At 40.5% G+C, this 27,004-nt stretch overlaps 1 protein-coding gene and 1 long non-coding RNA gene across 2 annotated transcripts in view; both read left to right on the forward strand.

Moving 5' to 3' along the window:
* Positions 1-9,056, forward strand: part of LOC109925683 (cyclin-dependent kinase 17) — a 168,786-nt gene extending 159,730 nt beyond the window's left edge. The window contains exons 17-18 of the mRNA XM_048610554.1: positions 980-1,057; positions 7,605-9,056. Coding sequence (XP_048466511.1) covers positions 980-1,057; positions 7,605-7,642 — 116 coding nt within the window. The 3' untranslated portion in view covers positions 7,643-9,056. The remainder of the gene's footprint in view (positions 1-979; positions 1,058-7,604) is intronic.
* Positions 9,057-10,725: 1,669 nt separating this feature from the next.
* On the forward strand, positions 10,726-26,448 carry LOC125485802. Its single transcript, XR_007264508.1, has 2 exons — positions 10,726-13,772; positions 25,914-26,448. It is a non-coding gene; the product is annotated as an uncharacterized LOC125485802 (long non-coding RNA).
* Positions 26,449-27,004: the final 556 nt, after the last annotated feature.

Below are 27,004 nucleotides of genomic sequence, written 5' to 3' on the forward strand. Positions count from 1 at the left end.
CAGTGATGTCCAAGTATTTATGCTTATTATGTTTCTATTACTTATTATGTGTTTTTACATTGATTTTAGGACCTGTGTTGATTTTTTAACGTCTTTTTTTTTTAAGGATGTTAATGTCTTGAAGTTTCACTTGGTCAGGGTTTACTGTGGTTAGGTGTACCTCTTGATTATCCAGAATGTTTGATTAGCCAGCACGTTCCTGGACCCATAGGTCCAGACAATTAAAAGTTTGCTGTACTGTTCACACAATGGTATTGGAAATCTGGAACCCTTTCCTTAAAGAGACTGTTAATGTTGGGGCTCCGTTGAAAGTTTTTTTTTTAAGGCTGAGATCAATGTCTTTTGATTAAGATTATCAGAGGATTTGAATCAAAGGCTGATAAATGAAGTTGAGGTGATGATTAATTGTGATCTATTGAAGTAGTGGAGCAAGGAGTTGGATGACCTAATTCCATTCCTGTGACTATGCCTTGGCAGTGCCATCAATGCAGAAGAAAAAATTTGTTATAAAATGGTGAAAGAGGACAAAGTGTAACAACAAAACCTTGCATAGAACAGATAAAAGACTTTTTTTTATTTTAATGTATTGTTGATCATGTTTTCCTGCACATTGTGCTGAATAGCTAATAGGTTTGATCAGTAAAAAAATATATTTCTGAGATTCATGATTATGCAGATCGATGTTGACATTCGCCCTTCGGTAGCATGTATAGAAAACATCCTTCCCAACCAACTGATGAAGAATAAATATCAGATCCTGATATGGTACAGTCATTTCAGAAAGGAAAGCTGACCTTGAGGCTAGAATATACCCTTTATTTTGATCAAAAATTTTAGTGTAATTTCTTCACTTGAATTTTTTTTCCAGTCTTTGTTACTACTTTGTTGCATTGTACAGATATAATAACCTCTGATGCTTCTGTCCTCAGACTGGCACTGTGAGACTAAAAGACATTCTTCTTCATTTCATTTATACTAGGTGCCTCAGTTTTTTCATTAAGTGAAATTCAGTTGCAAAAGGATCCTGGCTACAGAACCACCTCATATCCAGAGACAGGTAGGATTTATTGGTTATGGAACTGAATGTATATGTGAAAAAAAGTTGCAGAACCTCACTTATCCACTTTCACACAGGATGCAGGTCTGCTTCTGTTTTCATATTAGTGCCATTTGCAAACCAGTTAGTCAGGTGTCTATTACAGTAAGCACATGTGACTTTTTAAAAAAACATTTTCTATTAAGCTATTTTCTGTCAACATACAATAACTACTGCTTACCTTTTTTCCCCTTCCACATTTGTAGTGTTCAGAGATAGCATTTACTTAAAATGAAGGGTAACCCTTTAGCTTATGGTAAATTTTTTTTTCCTTTTTGTGTGATTTTGGCATCATTAGCAAGTCAGTATTTATTATCCATTTCTAATTACCCTTGTGAAAATGGTAGTATGCCACCATCTCAAACCATGGTAATCCATGTAGTATAGTTATTCAGGGACATTTCAGATGTTGACCCAAGAGACATGGTAATTTTTCTTATCAGTAATGGAGTGTGGGCACGGCTGGCTAGGCCAGCATTTATTGCCCATCCCTAGTTGTCCTTGAGAATGTGGTGGTGAGCTGCCTTGTTGAACTGCTGCAATCCATTTGCTATGGGTCAACCTATAATACCATTAAGGAGGGAATGTCAGAATTTTGTCCCAGCGATATTGAAGGAAGATATATATTTCCAAGTCAGAACGGTGAGTGGTTTGGACGGGAACTTGTAGATAATGCTGTTCCTATGTAATTTCTGCCCTTATAATAGTGGTTGTGGGTTTGGAAGCTGTTGTCTGAGAAGTCTTGGTGAATTTCCTGTGCATCTTGTAGACAATACACACCGCTGCTACTGAGTGTCAGTGATGAAGGGAGTGAATGTTCAACAATGTGGTGCTAATCAAGCAGGCTGTTTGTCCTGGATGGTGTCTAAGCTTCTTGAGTATTGTTGAAGCTGCACTGATGCAGGCAAATGGAGCATATTCCATCACACTCCTGACTTGCGCCTTGTAAATGGCGGACAGGCTTTGGGGAGTCAGGAGTCAGTTCTTTGCTGTAGGATTACTAGCCTTTGACCTGCTCTTCTAGTCACAGCTATTTATATGGCTAATCCAGTTCAGGTTCTGGTCATTGGTAAACCCCAAGATATTGATAGTAGGGGGATTCAGTGATGGCTATGCCATTGACTGCCGAGAGGCAACAGTTCACTTCACTCTTGCTGCAGATGGTCGTTGCCTGCCACTGTGTGACACCAGTGTTACTGTCAGCCTAAATATTGTGCACGTCTCGTTGCAGGCAAGATAGGTCAGGGTCATATGTGATATTGAGAGCTAATGTTGGTGTTTCTGTGTCCCTGTTAGACTGATTTGTCAAGATGGTAGATAATGCAGGTTTGGCTGATGCATTTGAAGGGATTTGGTGCTGTAGTGCGTCTAATAATTTTCACATGTAGCTGCCCACTGTTTGCCAGTGGTAGAAGCTGAAAGTACTTTAATGTTGTAGGTGGTTTGTCAATCAACTAGACTGCGTTGCCTTGGAAGGTATTGAGCTTCTAAAGTGTTATTAGTGATAAACTTATTCAAGCAACTGGACTGTATTCCATATACTACTGTCCTTTTAGATGGTGGTCCACTTTTCAGGAGGCAGAATTCCTAGTTTCTGACCTGATCTTGTAGCCACAGTATTTATGTGACTGATCCAGTTCCGTTTCAGTGATGACCTCTCTGATGTTGATTGTGGGGTTTTCATCTTTGGTAATACCATTGACTGTCAAAGGAAAGTAATTAGGTGAAGGTACTGAATGTTCGTCGATGTGGTACCAATCAAGCAGCTGTTTGTCCTGGATGGTGTCTAAGCTTCTTGAATATTGTTGGAGCTGCACTGATCCAGGCAAGTGGAGGATATTCCGTCACACTCCTGACTTGTGCCTTGTAAATGGCGGGCATCTTGTTTAGATACTAAATAAAAACCAAAAGATTTGTCGATGCTATAAATCAGAAACAAAACCAGAAGTTGCTGGAAAAGCTCATCTGGGAGAAAAATCAAAGTTAACGTTTTGAGTCGAGTGACCCTTCCTCAGAACTGACCCAAAACGTCAGCTTTCCTGTTCCTCTGATGCTGCCTGGCCTGCTGTGTTCCTCCAGCTCCACACTTTGTTATCTCTGACTCCAGCATCTGCAGTTCTTGCTTTCTTTCTTCTATCCAACTGTGTTCATTGTACTTCACATTCCAAGTTAATATACATAACTATATTATCCAATCATATTCAAAGTTGTATACATTATTATAATATCCAGACAAAGCATAACATGTTCACGAGTATATCAGCATGATGCTCACATCTTCTGACTGTAAGTACACAACTTGAGATATTCAAAACTCTTTACTATCCTTTACCCCTTTCACGTGCCATTTATCAATTCGGGTCCAAATGTAGACATGGACTGATGTCTGTTGGCAATCCTTTATGTGGAATTGATTCTTTCTTATTTATGGCTGAAGTCAGGTATCAGTGTTGACTGTGGGCTCACAGATGTCTTTTAGCCCTATCCTTACCTTGCAGGTTCTCCCACAGTGAAGACATCGATTGTCTGCCGGTCGGGTTGGTGGATCTCTTGCAGAAAGTCTTGATGTCATGTTTTGGTCACCTTTAGCATCTGTTCCCCGTGCATTGATGTTAATAGAGTGGACTTAATTGAAGCTTTAAGATTGTCTTTGAAACATTTCCTTTGCCATTTTGTGATCACGCTCCCTGCTATCGTTCTGAACAAGAGCATCTATTTAGTGAGTCTTACTCCAGGTATTCTGACACTATGTCCCATTTATCTCTGATGATGTGAGGCTATCACAGTCACTATCTTTGATATGTCTGTCTTAGAGAACTTTCACATTTGTTATGTCCTCGTATCTGACTCTCATTATTTTAATTCAGCATTAATAATGTTGTTCTAGAACATCGATACGGTGCCTATAAGCTAATCAAGTGTCAGCATTATAGACAAGCTTGAGTTAACCACGCTCTATCTGACTTTGAGTTTAATGTTAGGTCTGATGGTACAATTCTCAAACTTGAGTTTGTAAATTATTATGGAGCAAGCTGGCGAATTGGATTCAAGAGTGTACTATTTCATCATTTTCAGCTTTTTAGATAGACAGCTTCCAAGATTTAAATCTGAGATGTTTTCCAACACTATTTCATGAATCTCAGTTGAAAGTGTGTGATACATTTGATCTGGGTTGGTAGAGGACTAGGGTCTTCTGGCATGCAGGATGAGCCCTGTATTCTTAAACACTTCAGTGAATGTCAAACATCTGTTGTAGTTCTTCAGCAGATTCAGCACTAACTTGGCTCATGATAGTTCTACCACAGCATGATTATTGTCTTGGTTGTGGCCTTCAGCTGGTTGACAAGCTTGCCATCTGTGCAATATAGAGTCATAGAATCATACACCACAGAAACAGATCCTTCGGTCCAACTCGTCCATGCTGACTAGGTTTCCTAAACTGAACTAGTCCCATTTGCCTGATTTGGCCCATATCCCTCTAAACCTTTCCTATTCATGTACGTGTTCAAATGTCTTTTAAATGTTGAAATTGTACCCGCCTCTATCACTTCTTCTGGCAATTCATTCCATATGCGCACCACCTTCTGTGAGAAAAAGTTGCCCCTCAGGACCCTTTAAATCTTGCCCCTGTCATCTTAAACCTATGCCCTTTAGTTTTGGACACCCTTACCCTGGGGAAAAGACCTTGGCTATTCATCTTATCTATGCCTGTCATGATTCTATAAATCTCTTTAAGGTCACCGTTCAGTCTCCTACGCTCCAGGGAAAAAAGTCACATCCTATCCAGCCTCTTCTTACAACTCAAACCCTGCAGTCTTGGTAACATCTTTGTAAATCTTTTCTACCCCTTTCCAGTTTAATAGAGTCCTTCCTATTTGTTGAATCATATAGGATTCTAAAGGGATTTGACAGGGTAAATGCTGAGATGATTTTTCCTGTCAGGGAGTCTAGGACCAGAGGGCACAGTCTCAGAATAAAGGAGTGCCAGTTTAAGACTGAAATGAGGTGAATTTCTTCTCACAAAGGATTGAGAATCTTTGGAACTCCTTGCCACAGAGAGCTGTGGGGGATAGAGTTCCTGTGTATCAGTAGGCAAATCAAGGGTTATCGGGAAATTTCAGGAAAGGGAACTTGTGGAATAACCAATCAGCCATTATCCTAGTGAATGGCAAATAGGCTCAAGGGGTTGAACGGCCTACTCCTATTCCTATTTCTTATGGTCTTATGGTTTACCAGACCTTTGGGAAGCCTGTCAGTAATAAGTTGCAGCATTAGTACAAGAAATTCAGAATAGGGTTGCTGCAGTGACACATCTGACTGACACCTGTTTTGACAGAGAAGAGGTTTGCTGCAGACACAGACTACAGGAGATTCCCGATTTACAAAAATATCTGACTTACAAATACTTGTACTTACGAGCAAGATTCCATCCTGTGGTGAATTATTTTAAATTTTAAAGATCTGATGTGAACATTTCCTTGTATTTACAAATGGCTATTTTATAATTGTCCTGTACTGTGTTCCATAAGATATAAAAGCCAAATTAGTCCATTTGGACCATCGTTCACCACCATTCACCATCATTGGTCCACCATTCAATCATGGCTGGATATGTTTCTCAATCCCAATCTCTTGCCTTCTTTCCACAACCATTGATCTCCTAGTAATCAAGACCCTATCAGTCTCTGTCTTAAATACTCTCAAAGACTTGGCCTCCACAAATTCTGCAGCAATGAGTTCCACAGACTCACTGACCTCTGGCTGAAGCAATTCATCCTCGTCTCAATTCTAAAGGGTCATCCCTAGACTCTGAGGCTGTGCCCTCAGGTCCTAATATCTCCTACTAGTGGAAATATCTCCATGTCCGCTCTACCCAGACCTCTCAGTACTCTGTAAGTTTCAATGATTTCGTTCCTTATCCTTCTAAATTCCATTGAGTACTAACCCAGAATCCTCAACCACTCCTCAAATGATAAGCCTTTCCTCCCCAAGATCATTCTTGTAAATCTCCTCTGGACCCTCTCCAGCACCAGCAACTGCTTCCTTAGATATGATGTCCAAAACTGCTCTCGATGTTCCAAATGTAGTCTGTCCAGAGCCATATACAACCCCAGCAGCATACCTCTGCTGTTTTATTTAGGCCTCTTGAAATGAATGCTAACATTACATTTTCCTTCCTAAGTGCCAATTGAACTTGCATGTTAACCTTAAGAGAATCCTCAACGAGGACTCCCAAGTCCTTTTATGCTTCAGATTTCTGAAGACTTTCCCCATTTAAAAAATAATCTACGCCTCTATTCTTCCTACCAAAGTTCATAACATCACACATTCCCACATTGGATTCTATCTGCCACTTCTTTGCCCACTCTCCTAGCCTGTCCTTAGCAACAATGCCTTTGTTCCTTTGTTCAGATTGTTAATGTATAATGTGAATATTTGTGATCCCAGCACACTCTGTGGAATTCCACTAGTCACCAGCTGCCATCCTGAAAAAGACCCTTTTATCCCCACCATCAGCATTCTGCAAGTCAGCTAATCCTCCATCCATGCCAATATCTTGTCCCTAACAGCATGGGCTCTTGTCTTAATTAGCGGTCTCCCATGCGACACCTTGTCGAAGGTCTTTTGGAAATCCAAATTGATCACATCCACTGGCTATCATTTGTCTAACTTGCCAGTTACCTCCTCAAAGATTTGTCAGACATGACCTCCCCTTGACAAAGCCGTGCCGACTCAGCCCTATGTTACCATGCACTTGAAAGTACTCTGCGATCTCATCCTCAACAATGAACTCTCACCACTGGCTAGGCAGCGTTCAATGCCCATCCCTAATTGCTCTCGAGAACTGGTAAGCTGCCTTCTTGAGGCATTGCAGTCCACCTGGTGTAGATACATGCACTTTGCTGTTGGGAAGTGAGCTCCAGGATTTTGACCCACTTACATTGAAGGAATGACAATGTAGTTTTGAGTCAGGATAGTGGATGAATTGGAGGGAATCTTATTAGGTGTTGATATTCCCATGCATCTGCAACCTTTGTCCTTGTAAGTGAAGAGAGTTTGGGTTTGGAAGATGCTGTTGAAGGAGCCATGGTCAGTTACTGCAGTACATCTTGTAGAATATACATTCTTCTTCCACTATGTGTTTGCTGTGGGCGAGTGCATGTTGAAGGTGGTGGATGGGGTGCCAGTCAAGTAGGCTGCTTTGCCCTTTCTTTCCTGTCTGGAAAAACAATTTTTCAACTTACTTCTAAATCCCTTTCTAAGATTTGGACACAATAATACACTACAAAAATATTTTTTTTCTAAAAGCTCATAATTCTTAGGAATTCTTCAATGTTTAATACTTTCAAGTAATGGTAATTTCATGGGTTTGCAGGTTCAAAGCGATCCAATATGAAACTGTCTTCAAACGTACTGAACTATCACTTATTGTCACAACAACTAGGCTGCTGCACAATAACTTGCTTGCCATGAAATTGGTTTTAATGCATCTTACTTTGTTTTGTAGCACATGGGAAAAACAGAAGACAGAGTATGCTGTTCTAGGCTATCTTGCAAAATTACAGACTTGAGTTCCACTGGCTTGCCATTTTACATCGCAGTTACCCAGGATTCTGAAGACGACAATTTCCATAATTTAGTGTGGATCAGAACTTGAATATCAACATGTCTCCTTTACTGCCCTTGCGATGTAGTCTTTTATTCTAATGTGTAGATTGTTTTATATTCACAAATCACGTTCAGACATTTTTGTGTGTGTGTGTATATATTTTACATATTGTGTGTATATACATGTATAATGTATGTATATACAGATATATTTACATACACATACAAAAAATAGGTTTATGGTTTCACCTCTGCTGTTTTATAACCAGTAGTTACAGCTGCTGCTGTAACTTTAGCTGCAGTTTTGTGCAGTACTGGAAACAAAGTGCTTATTTATTGGGAATCATTGCTGCTAAATGACTACTGTCCATTAACCACATCATGGTGGTATAGCGGAAAATGTGAGTGGCTTGTAGCATGTGAATGCATCTGTTTCTTCTAATAACTATTTCCAGCAGTTTGCAGATTTTACTGTTACACTTAATTCCAAATGCTCTTGAATATTTAAATATCTGCAGAGCTTCACATTGAAAAAAATGATTGTGATGAGGAATCTTGCACCCTTTAAGCTCATACAATAGAATATTTAAATTTGTTTTGAAATCTTGTGTGACCAGCAGGGAAACTGATTAGTGTTTTTAAAAAAAATTTGAAGAAATCAGCATCAAATCTGTTTTTTCATTACTAAATATGAGCAAATTCTTTGCACCTATTTTTCCATGTCATTTTATGAAGACATGGAAATTCAGAGGGTTTAATTTTGTATCTGATCTCTGCTGTTATTTCTCATCATTTTATAATGACTTCACTACAAAACTTATGTATCTCAATGAGTATCATAAGTAGGCTTTTGTTAACAGTATTTGTATGTATGTTTGCCTTTACAAATAATGGTTTTAGTGGATCTACATTTTAGGATTACTGTTAATATATAATTGTTAAGAAATCAGATTTGTAGCAAATGCAAATAATCATTGATGACATTTTTTCTGGACTTTTACTGTAAACTTATTCAGGGTCCTATCATTTTCATCAATTTACATAGTTTGTTATTTAACAGTGTTAAGGATATTTTGTATGTTTAATTTTATTTGTGAACTGTGATGATGGCATGTTGAAAAATTGTTTACTTGTATTTTGTGTAGCTTGTGACTTGATTTTAATTGGAATTTTGTAAGAAGGAAAAGGAAACAGATTCATTGGTAACATTGTACATTGGACCACTACTGCTCATAAAATGATTCCAGGCTGAGATGTGTATATCTAAACTAAAACTGCTGTGCTATTTCTGACTGACAGTACTATTTTTGGAAAGTATAAATATTACAGTGCATTCCTTGTTTTAACCGATCACTTTTTTGTGTTCTATTGTGTGACCACCTAAGATTTCTCAAACTAAAGCATTGCTACAGTCATTGACAAAGATTGGTAAAATTCATTTTAAGTCTGCTGACTCCCACAGCCAAGTTGACTACATTGCTTCCTCGCCTACTTCCTCTAAGAAGTCTCCTGCATTTTCCTATGCTCATCTTGTCAATCACCTGCCAGTTCCCAAATCAGTACTACCAATGTATCTTCCATTTACTTTAAGTTCAGCCCACTCTAGTTGACAGACTCCTCAGTTATGGCTATTCTGTTTGCCCCAATTCTCCCATCATCTGAAACTCTCTCTCTGAGAACTGTGATAAAATTCTTATCCTATACTTTCATTCTTGTTCTCAATACAGTCTACCCTACATGAGGGAAATCAAACACAAATAAACGTGAGATGATGCACTTGGGCAAGACAAACAATGCAAGGGAATACATGAATGGTAGGACCCTGGGAATCAGAGGAACCTAGATGTGCAAATATACCAGCACCTTAAGGTATAAGGGCAGGTGGATAAAATGGTTAAGAAGGCATATAGTATAAGGTTGTTGACTTGCTTGCCAAGCTTGTTTGTTTTCGTTCAGATGTTTCATCACCATTCAACCTAAACTCTGGATTCGGTATGCGGACGACACATTTGTCGTCATTAAATGCACCAAACTAGAAGAGACCCACCACCTTATCAACAATGAATTAGCCAGGATTAAATTCACGAGAGGAGAAGAAAACAACAATCATCTTCCGTTTCTGAATTGAAAATATGACCCATGGGGAGTTCCAAACCTCTGTATACAGGAAAGTAATCCACACTGACCAAATGCTCAACTTCCACAGCAACTACCCCAACGTCCACAAACAAAGCTGTATTAGGACACTATTTAAATGGGCCATCACTCACTGCAACACACCAGAGCTACGCTGGAAAGAGGCAGAGCATCTATACAAAATCTTCGCTATGAATAAACTCCCCGCAACTTCGTCCGCAGGTGCCTGCTAAATAGACAATAACAATAACAAGAGGACATAGTACGCCCTAACACACTGGCCGTGCTGCCCTACATCAAGAACATACCAGAACTGACAACGAGACTCCTGCGACCACTAGGAATCATGGTAGCACACAAGCCCACAGCCACTCTACGACAAACACTCTCAAGGATTGAAGACCCCGTTCCCACAACATGCAGAACCAACACAGACTACAAAATACCATGCAACGACTGCCACAAACATTACATCGGACAGACAGGAAGGAAACTAGCCATCAGAAAACACAAATATCGGCTAGCAGCAAAACAACACGACAAACTTTCCTTAATATCAGTACACTCAGATAATGAAGGCCATCAGTTTAACTGGGACAACGTAACTGTAGTAGCCCAAGCAAAACATAGACCCATATGAGAATTCCTAGAGACATGGTTCTCAACCCATAATGCAATCGACAAACATGGAATTGGACCCCATGTACAAACCTATACAGATCAAAACTGGAAACGACACAATTCACCGTAACAGACCAGACAGTTTCAATTCCAAGAGGAGTTGAACAAGGCCTCACTGATGATGTTACCTAGCATGGTGATGTAACATCTGAATGAGAACAAACCAACTCAGCAAGCAAGTCAACAACCTCACCCACAACCTGAGCTACAAATCTTTGCAAAAGACATAAAGGCATATAATATATTTGCCTTTATTAGTCGAGGCATAGTGTTTAAAACCAGGGAGGTTATGCTGGAACTGTAGAAAATGTTGGTTGATCACACCCAGAGTATCGTGCAAAGTTCTGGTATCCACATTAAGTGCAGAAGAGATTTACCAGGATGTTGCCTGGATTGGAGAATTTGTTGTGAAGAGAGATTGGATAGGTTGGGATTGTTTTATTTACAGCAGAGGAGATTGACAAGGAACATTATTGAGATGTATTACATTGAGTGCATAGATACGGTCAACAGGGAGAAAGTCTTCCCCTTGATGGAGGGATCTAGGGGCATGGATTTAAGATAAGGGGTGGACAGTTTAGAGGAGAGATGTGAGGAAAATCTTTTACACCCAGAGGGTGGTTGAATCTGAAACTCACTGCCTGAAAGGGTGGTAGAGGTAGAAACACTCATAACATTTAAGAAGTATTTAGATGCCAAGGCAGAGAAGGCTATGGGCCAAGTGTTGGAAAATGGGATAAAAATAGTTAAAAACCAAACGAACTGCAGACGCTGCAAATCAGAAATTGCTGGAAAAGCTCAGCAGGTCTGGCAGCATCTGTGAAGAGAAATCAGAGTTAATGTTTCAGGTTTCCTCAGAACTGTTCTGAGGAAGGGTCACCGGACCCGAAACGTTAACTCTGATTTCTCTTCACAGATGCTGCCAAACCTGAGATTTTCCAGCAATTTTGGATTAAAATAGTTGTTTTTGACCAGTGTGAACACAATGGACCTTTCTCTGTGCTGTAGTTCTCTGTAACTCAATGACCATTTTCTAGGACATCCGATTTCCTGATAATTCTTTGCCCCACACTCACGCTGACCCTGGAATTCTATACTGTTCCAGTGAAGCATAACATAAGCTCGAGGATCAGTACCTCATTTGTTAATGAGATGCTTCGGAGCTTGCCAGAGTCAACATTGAGTTAGATCATAACCTCCCTGCCCCCCAAATTTTTCAAAAGCTTTTGGATCCATTAATTGTCCATTTATTTACATCTCTGCAAGATGCATCTTTCTGTTTCTTTCTAATTACATTACCATCTCCCTTTTGCCTGGCACCACACTGTTATTTGAGCTTGCCTTCTACCACACTATCACAGACCTTCCCTTTTAATTCCCTACCCAAGTCAGCTGTGCCGCCCCACTCCTCACTTTCCATGCCTGTGCACTTGCCTCACTCCTGTAACATGACTGTATTTTTTCAGTTCTAGCAATATGTCATTGACCTAAAACACTAATTCTGTTTTTCTCTTTTTACAGGTGAATGGAGGAGATTTTGTGTGTTTCCTTTACTGGAGTAGATATTTGTTGCGAAGTGCTTAGTTCAAAGAAAATCAGAAATCCTTTTGAAAATATTAGGTCCCTTTTGTGATGGTGTCATTTTGCTATTCCCTCTCTTCTTCGTACAAATTATTCAACAATTCCAGGACCTGTTCCTTCCTTTTTAATGAAAAGAATGTTGCTAATTTTTGACCCTTGTTTATATATTAATGGTTAGAAATATTGGTGGAAAAGGATTGTAAGATCTTACTGGTGAGAAAATCTGCCATTTCCTCTGAGTTTTCATTTCTTTAAATAGAAACCTTACTCCTGCCGCCTGTTCTTACCTCCTCCCCTTCTTCTCTCTCTCTCTCTCTCTTCCCACCACTCCCCCCCGCTCCCCCACCACCAAAAAAAAACAATCTTCCCTTGTCACATGTCAATCTCTCGTCAACCAGTTGCTACTTTTCCGTTGAGAATATGATCTTTTATTTTGGGAATCCATGACACCTTACCAGTCTGGAACAATTCATTGTTTTGTGCAGAGAAATAATACAAACAGATTTTTCTGCTAATAGGGACATAGATTATAAAAGCAAGGAAATAATGTTGCATTTGTATAGACATTGGTCTGGCCTCATTGATGTAGTGTCTCTAGTTATGAGTGCTACATTTTGAGAGCTATATTTTAAGAAGGCTATGAAGGCATTGGCATGTGCGTATAAAGATTCACAAGAATAGTTTCAGGGATGGGAATCTTCAATTACACAGATTGGAGAAACTGTGACTATTTTAATTGGAGAAGGGAGTGTTGAAAAGAAATTTGATAAAGGTGTTCAAAATCATGAGTGGCCTGGACAGAATGGAAAGGAAAAAAACTGTTCCCATAGATGGGAGGACCAAGAACAAGATTTCGGATAATTAGCAAAAGGTACAGTGACAACGTAAGACAGCAATTGGTTAAGATCTGCATTGTACCACCTCAGAATGATTGGGGCCAATTCAATCAAGACGTTCAAGAGGAACTAGGTTGTTATTGGAAAAGAAAAATTGTTCAGGGATACTGTGAGAAAGTGGGCATATGGCACTTGGTGAATTGCTCTTACGGATAGCCAGCACAGATAGGAATGGTGAAACAGTTTGCTCCTGTGCTTTAACAGTTCTGAGATTCTGGAATTGCTGTTGCTAATAATTCAGTGCTCACAACATTTTGGTAACTGAAGGAGTTTCTTTATTGTCTGGTAAAGCTTGTTGTCCAATTTGGATGGGAACCTTCCTGCTACTTTAATACAATTCCATTTTGTCACGCCTGCAAACTGAAGAAGTTTAAAACTGAAATGAACAGAGTGCAGTAAATCAAATAAATTGAACAAATTGTTAAAGAAAGGGTTAATTTGTAAGGAAGGCAGATAGTTTAATTCTACAATGGTTTTGATTATTTATCAAGAATCAATTCACCAACACAGTCATGCAATACACTATGACCATTACTTTTCAATAGAAAACCTTGGAGAAGATCTTTCTGTAATACCTTACGTTTTTTCTCGTCATTTTAAAATCTATGCTATGTATCTTAAGTTTACATTTTTGAGTGAATGTTTTAAATGGGAAAGTGGTCTGTTTAGCAACTTAAGAATTTCTATTTATTTTTACAGAACGTGTCTTTGAAGAGAATTAATTTGCAGGGTTATGATGAGGGTACGAGACAAAATTATACACTTCTTTCAAGGTACTGGCACAGACGCAAGGGTCAAATGTCTTTGGCATGCTGTACAATTCTCTAATTCTACTACAAAACTGCTAATTTTCTTCTGTTGCGCATTTATAGCTTAATGCATCTTTTCAGTTTTAGTTTTTCCATTATTGTTACCTGTGGAAATTTCAAAATTAGAACTTGCCAAATCCTTCATGATTCCACTAGCTGAAGAACTGAAACACTTCTTGGAATCTTCATGTCCTGGATGAAAGGAGGTGGGTGGGTGAACTTATTTAGGTGGGAGTCGACCAGATTCTTGCTGGCTGGATAAAGTTTTGTGTTTAAGTTCTCAACCTCAAAATATGGGATCACCTTCCTGACTGTAGTTGCTGATACATGGCAGATAAGCTTATATGCATCTTGTTAAAAGCACAGTTCACTAGAACCTAGTGATTATTCCCAATTAATTTTTATTCAATGGAAAATCACTTCCTTTAGATATCCCACCACATATAACCTGGTGATGTTCACTTCTTGGACTTCAGTGCAAATACTTGCTGCTTTATCCTTAATGCATTACAGCTTTAACTGATGCTTGCATTGAGTTACAATGTAAATACAGTCTAAGTATTGAAGGGGAGGAGGGTGGCTGTGCTCACAAGGCAGGCTAAAGTGAATTCAGCTAAGGAAAGAATTAGTGAGACACGATCTGTCCAGGTGTGGATTTGGGTGTGGCTCAAACTGTCTAACGTGGTGTGGGCAAGAGTGCGACACAATTTGTCCAGGGTGGACCACTGTCTGTTCAAAATTGAAAGTTTGGATCTCTAAGCAATTTCTGTCCTACCCTGGGGTATTTGGGATGATCTCTAGCAAGGTAGAGTTGGCTGTCTAGTTTGTGTTCCTTGCTGCAAGAGGCTCACGTGTGGTGATACCGTTGGAAAGTCATTGGACTTATTTAATCTAGTAGGGTGGGAGTTGGAAAATCAAGGAGTGTAAGGTCCAAAGACAGCTTCATGCAAGGTGATGGTGCAGGTACCCTTTTTGATAGGTGGGTAGAAGGCCCAGAGGAGCATTGGATCATCATAGGTTCAGGGTCAAAATGGGGAAGTTAGTGAAAATGTGGATGGGATTGCTGAAAACGGAGAGGTTCCAGGTTGATGGAGAGAAACTGAAATTAAAAAGCATTTAGGGAGGGAACGAATGGGTAATTTGGTGGGTCACATAAGGTGTGTCAAACATATAACTTAGAACAATGAAAGTAACCTCACTGTCTAGAATAACTTCACTTTCAATCTCTAAATTTCAAAAAGGCATACTCAAAGAGGAAGGTAGTGTTTTGTGGGTTAGCAGAATTTAATTTAGAATTTTGGAATAACTAACCCCATTAGTGATGAATCAAGTGAATGTAGAATTATAGTCAACTGTATTCCAATCCCAAATAGCCAGTATTGCTCCTAAACACATGATATCATGTTCTAACCAGATCCCTCGAAGTTAAAGAGGCACAGTATATTGTGGATTGATTCATAACTCTAACATTACAAGATGATAGCCGTGAAGGAATGGAGATGGATGCAATCAATGAAGTGTCCCATTGGTGTCAAGACAAAATTACATTAATTCTGCCATAGCCTCTCTGAAGGAAAGCTGATTATTATTACTGGGAATGTGCACTGACAGGCTTTAAGTATCACAGCTAAAGTCTCCACACACCTAAACATTTAGTCACAAGACACTGTTCTCTGGGTCCACACAAGATGGCCCTTTCTTTAGTCCACATGCTCTTGGGCAGGAGGCCAGAGAAGCAACATTGCTCAGTGAAGGACTTACCCAGGGCAGCATGGAGCAGGTTTGGATGGCAAACCTTAAAGAGAATGATGAATACTTTTATTTTTCTATTTATGGGATATGGGTGTTTCTGGCTGGCCAGTACTAGTTTCCATCCCTTGTTGCCCTTGGGAAGCTGGTGAGCTGTGTTCTTAACTACTTCATTTGGTGCTGGTAGACCAACAGTGCCATTAAGGAGGTAATTCCAGATATTTGACCCAATGATACTGAAGGAATGGTGATATATTTCAAAGTTAAAATGGTGAGTGGTTTAGAGGAGAAATTGCAGGTGATGGTGTTCTTATCCTTCTAGCTAGCAGTATTGATAGGTTTGGAAGTTGCTGTCTAAGGAGCCTCAGTGCATTTCTGCAGTGCATCTTGTAGATGCTACGCAATGCTGCTATTGAGTGTTGGCCTTGGAGGGAGTGAATGTATATGGTCCCAATCAAGCAGGCTGCTTTGTTTTGGATGGTGTCATGCTTTTTGAGTGTTGTTGGGGCTGCATCTATCCAGGCAGGTGGAGAGTATTTTATCATGCTAGATAGCAACCTTTAGGATGTTGATGGTGGGAGATTAAGTGATGATAATCTCATGGAATATCTTGGAGTGATGGTAAGGTTGTCTTTTATTGATGGTCATTGCCTGGCAGTTGTAAGGTGTGGTTGTTCTTTGCCATTTGTTGCCCCAAACCTGGATATCATCAAGATTTTACTGCATTTGAACTTGGACTGCTTCAGTATCTGAGGAATGACAAATGGTTCTGAACATTGTGCAGTTGTCAGCGAACATTCCCACTTCTGAATTTATAATGGAGGGAAGGTCACTGATGGACAAGCTGAAGATGCTTTGGCCCAGGACACCACCCTGAGGAACCTAAGGGGCTCTTGTGGTACACTGGTAGTGTCCCTAGCTTTGAGCTGGGGGCCCAGATTCAAGTCACACCTGGTCCAAAGATGTGTAATAACATCTCTGAACAGGTTGATTTTTTTAAAAATTCTATTCAGGAGTTTCTGGAGCTGAAATGACTGACCTGCAACAATCACAATCATTTTCCTTTGTGCTGGCATGACTCCAATCCAACGATGAGTTTTCTCTCTGATTCCTATTGACTCCAGTTTTGCCAGAGTTCTTTGATAGTCAAGATCAGTCACTCTTGCCTCAATGCATTGACTTCTCAGATGTCCTGAAACAGACAACAGATTGGCACAGATCTCCCTACATCAGTTCTGGTCAGAATGCAGCTGAGGAACAACCATCACTGAAAGATGCAGGACTAACAACAGCAGCAGTGGCTGTGGATCAACCTGCAAGGCTGTGACATTCAGGACCATATTGATGACTACATTGGTTCAAAATTGCATCACAGCAGCTATTTCTGGCTGGAAAGCAGTGCAGAAGGCACTTCAGTGTGGCCTGAGGACATTGTCCAGAAGCTGGCAGGTATAAGAGGCAAGTGCCTACAGCTGCAAGGACTGGGTGATAATCCAATGCTGGCAGCGTTGAAAGATAAGTGGTCCTCAACTTCTATTCAAGTTGAATAAAGATAACAGCAGTCCTCAACTTTAATTCAAGTGGATTGTTTCAAGAAGCCAGTAGGCCCACTCTGGAATTTTGCAGTTAGACATTAAGTTTATATGGGAGGTGCTCTTTTTTTTTGCTAAAGTATATGAATTGGTGCATTCTTCCTTGGATGCAGGCAGCCAGGTAGGGTGCATTTAATTGCACCCATTTGGTGTTAAGAGCATCCTGGCAAAAAAAAAAGCAGTGTCTGTCAAAAAGGAAAGGGTTTATCACTGTCTGCCCCACAAGCCAACTACTCCAGGTATGTGCAAAATATCTAAGGAACTAACATAACTCCTACATTCTGAAGCACTTGCAGGTGACTTCAGCTTTTAATACCCCTCATCACTTAGTTTTGGCTGTTTGCTGACATGATATCCCCTTGAGCCTTGGCTGACAACAATTGTCAGGAATCCTACAATTCTTGCTACATAAAGGAAACATAGTCCACAACAGCCATTACTGAACAGAACTTAGGACTTCAGAGAATGTGATTTTAATGCCCAGACTGCTCAGGCCAAACAACGTAATATAAACAGAGACAATACTGCCCCACATTATTGTGCTGCCATCTGTCATTGCTGGTCACCTCATTTCCTCAGTATCCCTACAGTCCTGGAGAATGTTTCTTGACTATACCATTGCGCAGTGGGACAAGTCGAAACCCCCAAGAGGATGATGTTCATCACATTGCAGTGGTCCATTCCCTCCTGTTCTGAAAATATTTTGGATGGCTTTGGAGACCAAAGATCTTTTCTTCCTGCGCCCTGCACAGCCTGATCACATTTCTCCATTGGTTACATACATTGCCCCTGTGGTATCCCCATTGTTGTGATACTAAGCCTAGTCTCCTCACTCTAACCTCAGTGAATGCGGTTTGTCTCTGTCTCATTCTGAGTCACTGTTCCTTTTTCAACAACAAATTACAATATTCTGCTCTGCTTGATCTACTGGGGGTAAAAGGGTCCTTGCAGAGAGGAGGGGGAAAGTCAGATCACCTTAAGAGTGCCCTTGGATGAAGCTCCCAGGGTGCCTGGTTGGCACATCTCCCCTGTGGATGTCTCCTTGATATGAAGGGAGAAGGTGGAATGAAGTCGAAGTGCCTTGTTCCTGTTTTCACCCTGCCATTCATGTTAAGTGTCCATGGCTATAGTGATGAATTCCAGGAGCACATTTCGCAGCCATGGAGTCTTCTGTTGGCTCTGAATGTTGAAGAGGATTCCTTTCCAAGGAAGCAACCAAACGCTCGTATAAGAGAGCCTCCAGAGATAAATAGAATTTGAATGGCCTCTACCACTGACCACCTTTTGAATGGCTGTATTTTGATGTAAGTGTTGTTTCCTTCATCATTATACTCATTAGATTGTGGCACTGAGCCCACTCTGGATAATAGACCCACTGAGGTGAATATTTCTTTGCTGTTGGAGGGTGCCTGTGAACATTGTGCTGGTCCCTCCTCTGGGGATTCAGAGACACCGTCTTGAGAGCAGTGATGCTAATAGGGGAAGTTAGAGGCGTCTTGTGCTTCTGTCTCTTCTGACGGCTGCTAGTACCTGGAGTGGAGAAGTGACAGAATTAGTTGTTGGACGTGCGCAGTCTGTCGATGCCAACAAAACAAATGACAGTCAGAGAACACGGTGCTTCACTGATGATGTTACCTAGAATGGTAATGAAATGTCTGCTCACCACAGAACTGGCTCGGCGAGCAAACAAACAACCAAAACACTGTCTGCACATTTGAGACTGACAGACTGCAGGCTTCCTCACTGGCTGCTTGTGACATTCTCCCTATTGACACAAGAACAGCCTGAAGTATTTTGGAAGCTCAGACACCAATTGCAGTGAAGTAGAGGATATGACCACTCTCATCTGATATACTCAGCTAGGAATGATATGGTTTCTACACATCTGAATTCGAAGCAGGAATAGGCTCCTCAGCCCTTCAAACCTGCATACTATTCAATAAGTTCATGGCTGATCTGCATATTCTCAATAACCTACACTCCTTGTTTATCAAGATTCAACCCGTCTCTGTTTTAAATATATACAAAGACTCTGCTTTCACCACCTTTTGACCCTATGAGTGAAAATACTCTACCTCATCTTGTCTTAAATAGAAAACCCCTCATTTTTAAATAGTGATGCCTTGTTCTAGATTCTCTCCATTTTCACCCATCAAGACCTTTCAGGATCTTGTATATTTTAATCAAGTCACTTCTTATTCTTCTAAAGTTCAGCAAATATAAGCCTGATCTTCCAATCTTTTCTCATGAGACAGCTTGCCTATTCCAGGAACTAATCTGCTAGACTTTCTCTGAACTACTTCCAACTCATACTCATTCCTCCTTAGGTATGCTGTGCAGAGTACTCCATATGTGTCTCATCTGTATGCCAGGCATGATTGCATATCTCTACTTTTGTATTCAATTCCCATTTCAGTAAGCAGTGACAGCTTAACTAATTACATGCTATACATGCATATTGACCTTTAGCTTTCTTTCTCCCTCCCTTTTTGAATATTTACTATCTTCCATTCAATAGAACCATTCCTAAATGTAGGGAATTGTGGAAAATCAAAGCTAATGCATCAACTCAGGAGAGGCGATGGCCTAGTGGTATTATTGCTGGACTGTTAATCCAGAGACCCAGATAACATTCTGGTGACCCGGGTTCAAATCCAGCCTTGGCAGGTGGTGGAATCTGAATTCAATAAAATGTCTGGAATTAAGAATCTAATGATGCCATGAATCCATTGCTGATTGTCAGGAAAAACCCATCTGGTTCACTAATGTCCTTTATGGAAGTAAACTGCAATCCTCACCTGGTCTGACCTACATGTGACTCCAGACCCACAGCAATGTGGTTGACTCTGAACTGCCCTCTAGGCAATTAGGGATGGGCAATAAATGCTGCCTGGTCAGCGACGCCCTCATCCCATTAAGAATAAAGGAACTATATCACAAACCACTTCTTTCCAAACCCTGGGATGTCCATCAGGGCATGGAGACTTGACAGCCCACAGCTACAGCAATTGCTCAGTGTGTCCACTTCTCTGCTAATTATAGTTATCTGGTGTTCCTCCATCCCTTCCACTGCCTGATTTACAGATGTTTCATGGATGTCATTTGTAGGATGTAGAGAGACTGATTCAAAATATTTGTTTGTGTACTATCTCCTTATCTTACATCATTCTCTAGACTCCTTTTCTGTAGGACCAATGTTGCTTTGTTACCTCTATAGAGTTTATCAATATTTTACAGTTGTTTTTATCTTTCTGGCTAGCTTTTTCCTCACACTGTAATTTTTCCCTGCTTTCTATAAATATTAATCAGGGAAGTCGAATCACCAGTTATGCCTAAAAATTAGTTGTCAGTCTAGTAAAGATACAGTACAGGGTTACTTGCATGCCAAGCATGTATATGGCATGCAATAGAAAGAATCCCACAAACAACCAACATACCCCATTCTCACTAAAGTGGGATTTGCCAGAAAATGAATTGGACTAGCCAGTAAATACTGTGCCTGTAAGAGTAAGTCAAAGGCTAGGAATACATCAAATGAATCACTCACTTGCTGACTCCCAAAGCCTGTCTGTCATCTACAAGGCATAAGTTAGAAATTAGCATACTTCCCACTTGCCTGGATGAGTGCAGCTCCAACAACACTCAAGAAGCTTGACACCATCCAGGACAAAGCCACCTGTTTGAATGGCATCCCATCCACCACCTTCAATGTTCAGTACCTTCACCACCAATGAACAGTGGCAGCAGTGTGTACCATCACTGAGTCTCCTCCAACAACACCTTTTAAATGGGAATACCACCACCTGCAAGTCCCTCTCAAAACCACACAGACCATCCTGACTTGGAAAAAATATTGTTGTCCCTTCGCTGTCACTGGATCAAAATTCAAAAACTCACTTCCTAACAGGTAGGTATTCCTACACCACAAGGAATTCAGTCATTTAAGAAAGCATCTCACACTACCTTCTCCACTTCGCCCATAGCAATTAGAAATAGGCGATAAATGCTAGTCTTGCCAGCGATACATAATAAATGAATGATAAAGAAATCTTATTATTATTCTTTGGTATTCTTCATAATCTACCCAATCTTCTGTCCTCTGTCCAACTTTGTGCAATTATATTTCTTTCCCTTTTAATATTATATCTAAATTTTTAATTAACCATAGTTGGTGGGTCTTTTGCTTGGAATGTTTCTTTCTCATTGGAATTTATCTATTCTGTGTATTCTGAAATATCCCCTTAAGTGTCTGCCACTGCATCTCCATTGACCTGTCCCATAACATAATTTGCCAGTTCACTTCAGCTATCCCTGCATATATTCACTAATAACTTCCCTGATTAAATTTGAAATAATAGTTTTGGACTCACTTTTCTCTCCTTAAAACTGAATGCAAAATTCAATAATATAATGATGGCTATTACCTCAGGTTGCCTTCACTATGAGGCTATTCATTAAACCTGTCTCACTGCACAATACCAGGACTACTGTAGCCAGTTTGGTCAGCTCCAGAACATGCTGTTCCTAGAAACTATTCTGGAAACACTCTACGGATTCTTCCCTAGTTTGCTTGAGTACCAGTTTCTGCGTGGCTCAGCTTTAGACTTTTCCAAGGGTAAAGATCCCATCTTCCTCAGTACTGCTGATAATACCACAAGAACCATGCCCCACATCTCCCAGGTTTAATTCTGATCAAGTTTCACAAACTAAACCGGTCCCATTTGCCTGCGTTTGGCCCATATCCCTCTAAACCTTTCCTATTCATGTACCTGTCCAGATGTCTTTTAAATATTATAACTGTATCAGCATCCATCCAAAAAAACTGCAGATGCTGTAAATCAATCAAAAACAGAAATTGCTGGAAAAGCTCAGCAATTCTGGCAGCATCTGTGCAGAGAAATCAGAGTTAGTGTCTCCGATTGAGTGACCCTCCATTCTGAGGAAACATTTTGTACATTTCAAACAAAATAGGCACCCATGCCACCCATGATTTTATAAACCTCAAGAAGGTTACCCCTCAACCTTCTATGCTCCAGTGAAAAATGTCCCAGCCTATCCAGCCTCTCCTAATAGATTAAACCCTTCAGTCTCAGTAACATTCTTGTAAAGCTTTTCTGCACCCTCTCCAATTTAATAAATCCTTTCTATAACAGGTGACCAGAAGCATACGCAGTATTCCAAAAGTGGCCTCACCAACGCCCTGTGCAACTGCAACATGACATCCCAATTCCTGTTCTCAATGTTCTGAGCAATGAAGTCAGTTGCTATATGCCAATTTTGCATGTAACTGAATTAATAATCCAGAATTATTATCTATTCAGATTCTGCTTCTTAACAAGCCAACCTCCTCCCACTGACTATTCAGAATGTCTCCTCGTGCCTATTATGTTGGTAACTACATTATCCACAAAAACTGGATCCTCCCTCTTCCACTGTAAGTTCATATCCAGCCCCAAGCAGACATTCTCAATACTGGAACCAGGCAGGCACTAAGACCATAAAACTAATTAGACCACAAGATATAGCAGCAGTAGACCATTCAGCCCATCAAATGTGCTCTGCCATTCAAAGAGGTCATGGTTGATCTGATAGACCTCAACTCAATTTTCCTGCCTTCTCCCCATTCCATTTGATTCCCTTCCTGATTAGAAATCTGTCTATCTCGGTCTTGAATATACTTAATGATCCAGCCCCAACACCCCTCTGCAATAAAAAAATTCCACAAGTTCACTACCCCCTGAGAGAAAATATTATTCCCCATCTCAATCTTAAATGGAGGACCCCGTTTCTGAAATCAACTATACCCCTTGGTCCTACATACTTTCAAGGGGAAACAATCTCTCCACATCAGAACTTTGAAGAAGTGTCACTGGACCTGAAACATTAACTCTGCTTTCTCTCTGCGGATGCTGCCAGAGCTGCTGAGTTTCTCCAGCAAATTCTGTTTCTGTTTCAGATTTCTGGCATCCACAGTTCTTTGTTTCTTTTCCCCTTAGGAAGCTTACATGTTTCAATAGTCTCCTCTTATTCTTCTAACCTCTAAAATTTACAAGCCTCAAACAAAATCTTTCCATACCCAAAGACAGTAAGAACTGCCGATGCTGGAGTCAGAGATAACACAGTGTGGAGCTGGAGTAACACAGCAGGCCAGGCAACATCAGAGGAGTAGGAAAGTTGACGTTTTGGGTCAAGACCCTTCTTCAGGAAGGTCCCTTCTTTGGGACCTTTACCTGAAACATCAACTTTCCTACTGCTCTGATGCTGCCTGGCCTACTGCATTCCTCCAGCTCCATACTGTGTTATCTCTTTCCATACCCAAGATCAGCCAAGTGAACTTCTCTGGACTGCCTCCAATGCCAGTATCTCTAACCTTAGATAACTGGGATAAAACTATTTACAGGATTCTTGGTATGGCCTGGCCAGTGCCTCAGTGGACTATCACTATCTCTGCAGCTACATTCGTTAAAATCCTAGTATGTACCCATCAGGTCTAGTGGAGCTATTGGCCTTTTGCTCCATTTGTTTTCCATGTACATTTTCTCTCATGATAGTTATTGTTCCCTAGTGATGGTTATTTATTCCACCACCTCCACCCAACCACACACCACTCCCACCCCTTGGTTACTTAGTATTTTTGGAATTCCATTAGATGCCTTTACTGTGAAGATTGATGCAAAGCACTTATTCAACACCTCTGCTTTTTCCTGGTTCCTCATTATTATTTCCCAAGGCTCATTCTTTATGTTCACTGTGACCTTACTCTTCCTTTTTATATATTTAAAGAAGTTCTTATTGTCCATTTTTGTACTACTTACTAACTTGCCCTCATAATTTATTTTCTTGCTCTTTATTATTCTTCTGGTCATCTTTGTTGACTTCTAAACCTTACCTAATCTTCTGCTTTACAACTAACCATTACACCATATTATATGTTTTTTCTTCCAATTTGATGCTATCTTGACTTCTTTGGTTTACCAAATATTGGTTTATCCCTTTCAAGAGCCCTTCTTCCTCACTGGGATATATCTTTGCTGTTAATCATGAACTATTTTCCTAATTGTCTGCCATTGTTCCCCAACCACTTTTCTGCTAAACTCCTTTCCCAGTCCATTCCTGTCAACATGTCCTCATCCTCATGTAAATGTTTATTTAAGTTTGGCATTGTTGTTTCTGATCTAGGTTTATCACTCAAAACTGAATGCTAAATTCTACCAGGTTGTGATTACTGTTCCATGGGGGATCCTTTACTCTGAAATTTATTTATTATACCTGCCTCATTATACATAACCACATCCAAAATATTCTGATCCCTTGTTAGATCCACATATATTGTTCCAGGAAACTGTCCCAAAGGCACTCTCTGAATTCTTCCTCATGGCTTCTGTTGCCAATTTGATTTTCCCAATCACTAAGATTAAAGTCACCCTGATCAATGTGCTGCTTTTTACATGGCCTCATTATCTACTGATTTGTTCTATAGAACAGTGACTATTAGGGGGCTATAGATAACTCCTAGTGTCTATCTCCACTTGTTATTTCTTGTCTCTGATATGGATTATATATCATACAACACTAGATCATTTCTTGCTATCATACTTATTCCACTTCATACTAACAATGCCAACCCACTGCCCTTCCCTTCCTATCTGTCATTACAAAAAGTCAAATAGCTCTGAATATTTAGCTCCCAACTTTGATCTCCTTGTAACCATGTGTCCATAATAATTAAGATCATAGTCATTAATTTACTTGTGCCATTGATTCCCTTATTTTGTTCTGAATATTTGTGTTTAAGAACCATTAATTTTACCTTTGTAACCATCCCCACCACCAACAACCCTATTTGTTGATGTTTCTCTTATGCTTGTACACACTTCCACTTCTGTCCCACTGTAGATATCTTTATCATAAAATAGTTGTGTTGCACTGCTGACATTACCTTTCACTTTGTAAGTTTACAAATCCTCCACCGTGTCCCACCAGCCTTCCCATTAGCCCTCCAATTAGTTTAAATCCCTCTCTACTGCTCTTGTTATTTGGTTCTCAGACACTGATCCCAGCACAGTTCAAGTGATCCCACCAGAACATAGGAATTAGGAGCAGGAGTGGTCAATTCAGCCCCTTGAGCCTGCTCTGCCATTTAACATGATCATGGCTGATTTTATCATGGTCTCAACTCCACTTTCCTGCCTGCTCCCATAGCCCTTTATCCTATTTTTTGTCAAAATATATCTTTTTTTTTCTTGTATCTGTTGGTTGATTCTGCCTCCACGGCACTCTGGGGCAGAGAGTTTCACAGATTCACAACCTTCTGAGAGAAGTAGTTTCTCCTCATCTTGGTTTTGAACCTACCTCCTCTCACTCTATATCAATGGCCTCTTGTTCAAGATTGTCCCTCAAGGTGTGTCATCTGTTCAATGTCCACCTCATCAATCCATTTTAGCATTTTATATACCTCAATCAGATGCCCCCTCATTCTTCTGAACTCCAATGAGTACAAGCCCACAGTATTTAACTGCTCCTCCTATCTCCTTTCATCCCCGGAATCAGTCTGGCGAACTTTCTCTGAACTGCCTCCAGCGCCACTATATCCTTCCTCGAGTAAGGAGATCAAAACTGGATATAATATGCCAGGTGTGGTCTCACCAATGCCCGATTTTATTTTTATATACAGTCATTTTACAATACATATCAGGATTCCATTTGCATTTTTTTAAATTTTATGCTGCATTATATTTTTTCTTTTGTCGCTTCTTTTTGGTAGAAGGCAGAGCGAAAGCTTTGATGTCTGGAGTGTGGCGATGGCAGGTGAGCCCGTAGCAAGACCTGGAAGACGGTAGCGAAGCGGCTGGTGAGCCAGGAGCGGGATCTCAAGGATGGCGGCAAGGCAAGGCAGTCGGCCATCACGGAGTGGGACTCTGATGGACAATGGCGACATTGAGTCCAGAGTGGGACTCTGGAATCAGCGTCGAAGAGGCAGCTGGTGGAAGGGTGAGCACGGGGACCCGGTATCGGCTGCTACATTGGCAGAGACCGACGGCTTCGATGTTGAGGTGATTTCAGCCTGGCATCTGGCGGCCCAGGAATCCTTTGAGCCGCTTTTGCGACATCTTCCTTCCTGGGATCAGTGACGAGATTGGTCTTTGACGCAGCTTCTGTGGACTCTTTCGGAAGGGGATTCCGGCAGCCTGGTGTGGCGGTCTTAAAGTGGTACTGTCTTTTCCTGACCCCGGGAGCTGGGAATTGAACTAAGATGGACTTTGTCTTAATTTTTTTTAATAAAAATTTTCTTATCTATGCATTCTGCTTTTAATATAGGTGCAGTGGGATGGTGCATTAAGCATTTCTCACTTTTTTTGTCACAAGTGACAATAAATGACTGTTCTAATCACCTGCATACCCTCTTCCTGTGATTCATACGTAAAGACACCCAGATCCCTCTGTGCTGACACGCTTTGAATCTGCTTCCCTTTAAAATAAAAATTTGCACTTTTACTTTTCTGGCCAAAATGGACAACCTCACATTTATCCACATTATACTCCATTCTCCTAGCCTATCCACCTGTAAACTCTTTATCACCTAATTACCACCGGCTTTCCCACTTATCAGGAGGGGGAGGATCCAGTTGTTGTGGTCCACGCTGGAACAAACAACATAGGCAAGACTAGGAAAGAGGACCTGTTCAGAGATTCAGGAGCTAAGAACCAAATTAAAGAACAGGTCCTCAAGAGTTATAATTTCTGGATTACTGCCTGAGCCACATGCTAATTGGCATAGGGACATGAGAATAAGGGAAGTAAACATGTGGATAAAAGAGTGGTGCAGGAAAGAGGGGTTCCTTTTCATGGGGCACT

The sequence above is a fragment of the Rhincodon typus genome, chromosome 22 (genome assembly GCF_021869965.1).
Source record: "Rhincodon typus isolate 14 chromosome 22, sRhiTyp1.1, whole genome shotgun sequence".
In the NCBI taxonomy this organism is placed as follows: domain Eukaryota; kingdom Metazoa; phylum Chordata; class Chondrichthyes; order Orectolobiformes; family Rhincodontidae; genus Rhincodon; species Rhincodon typus.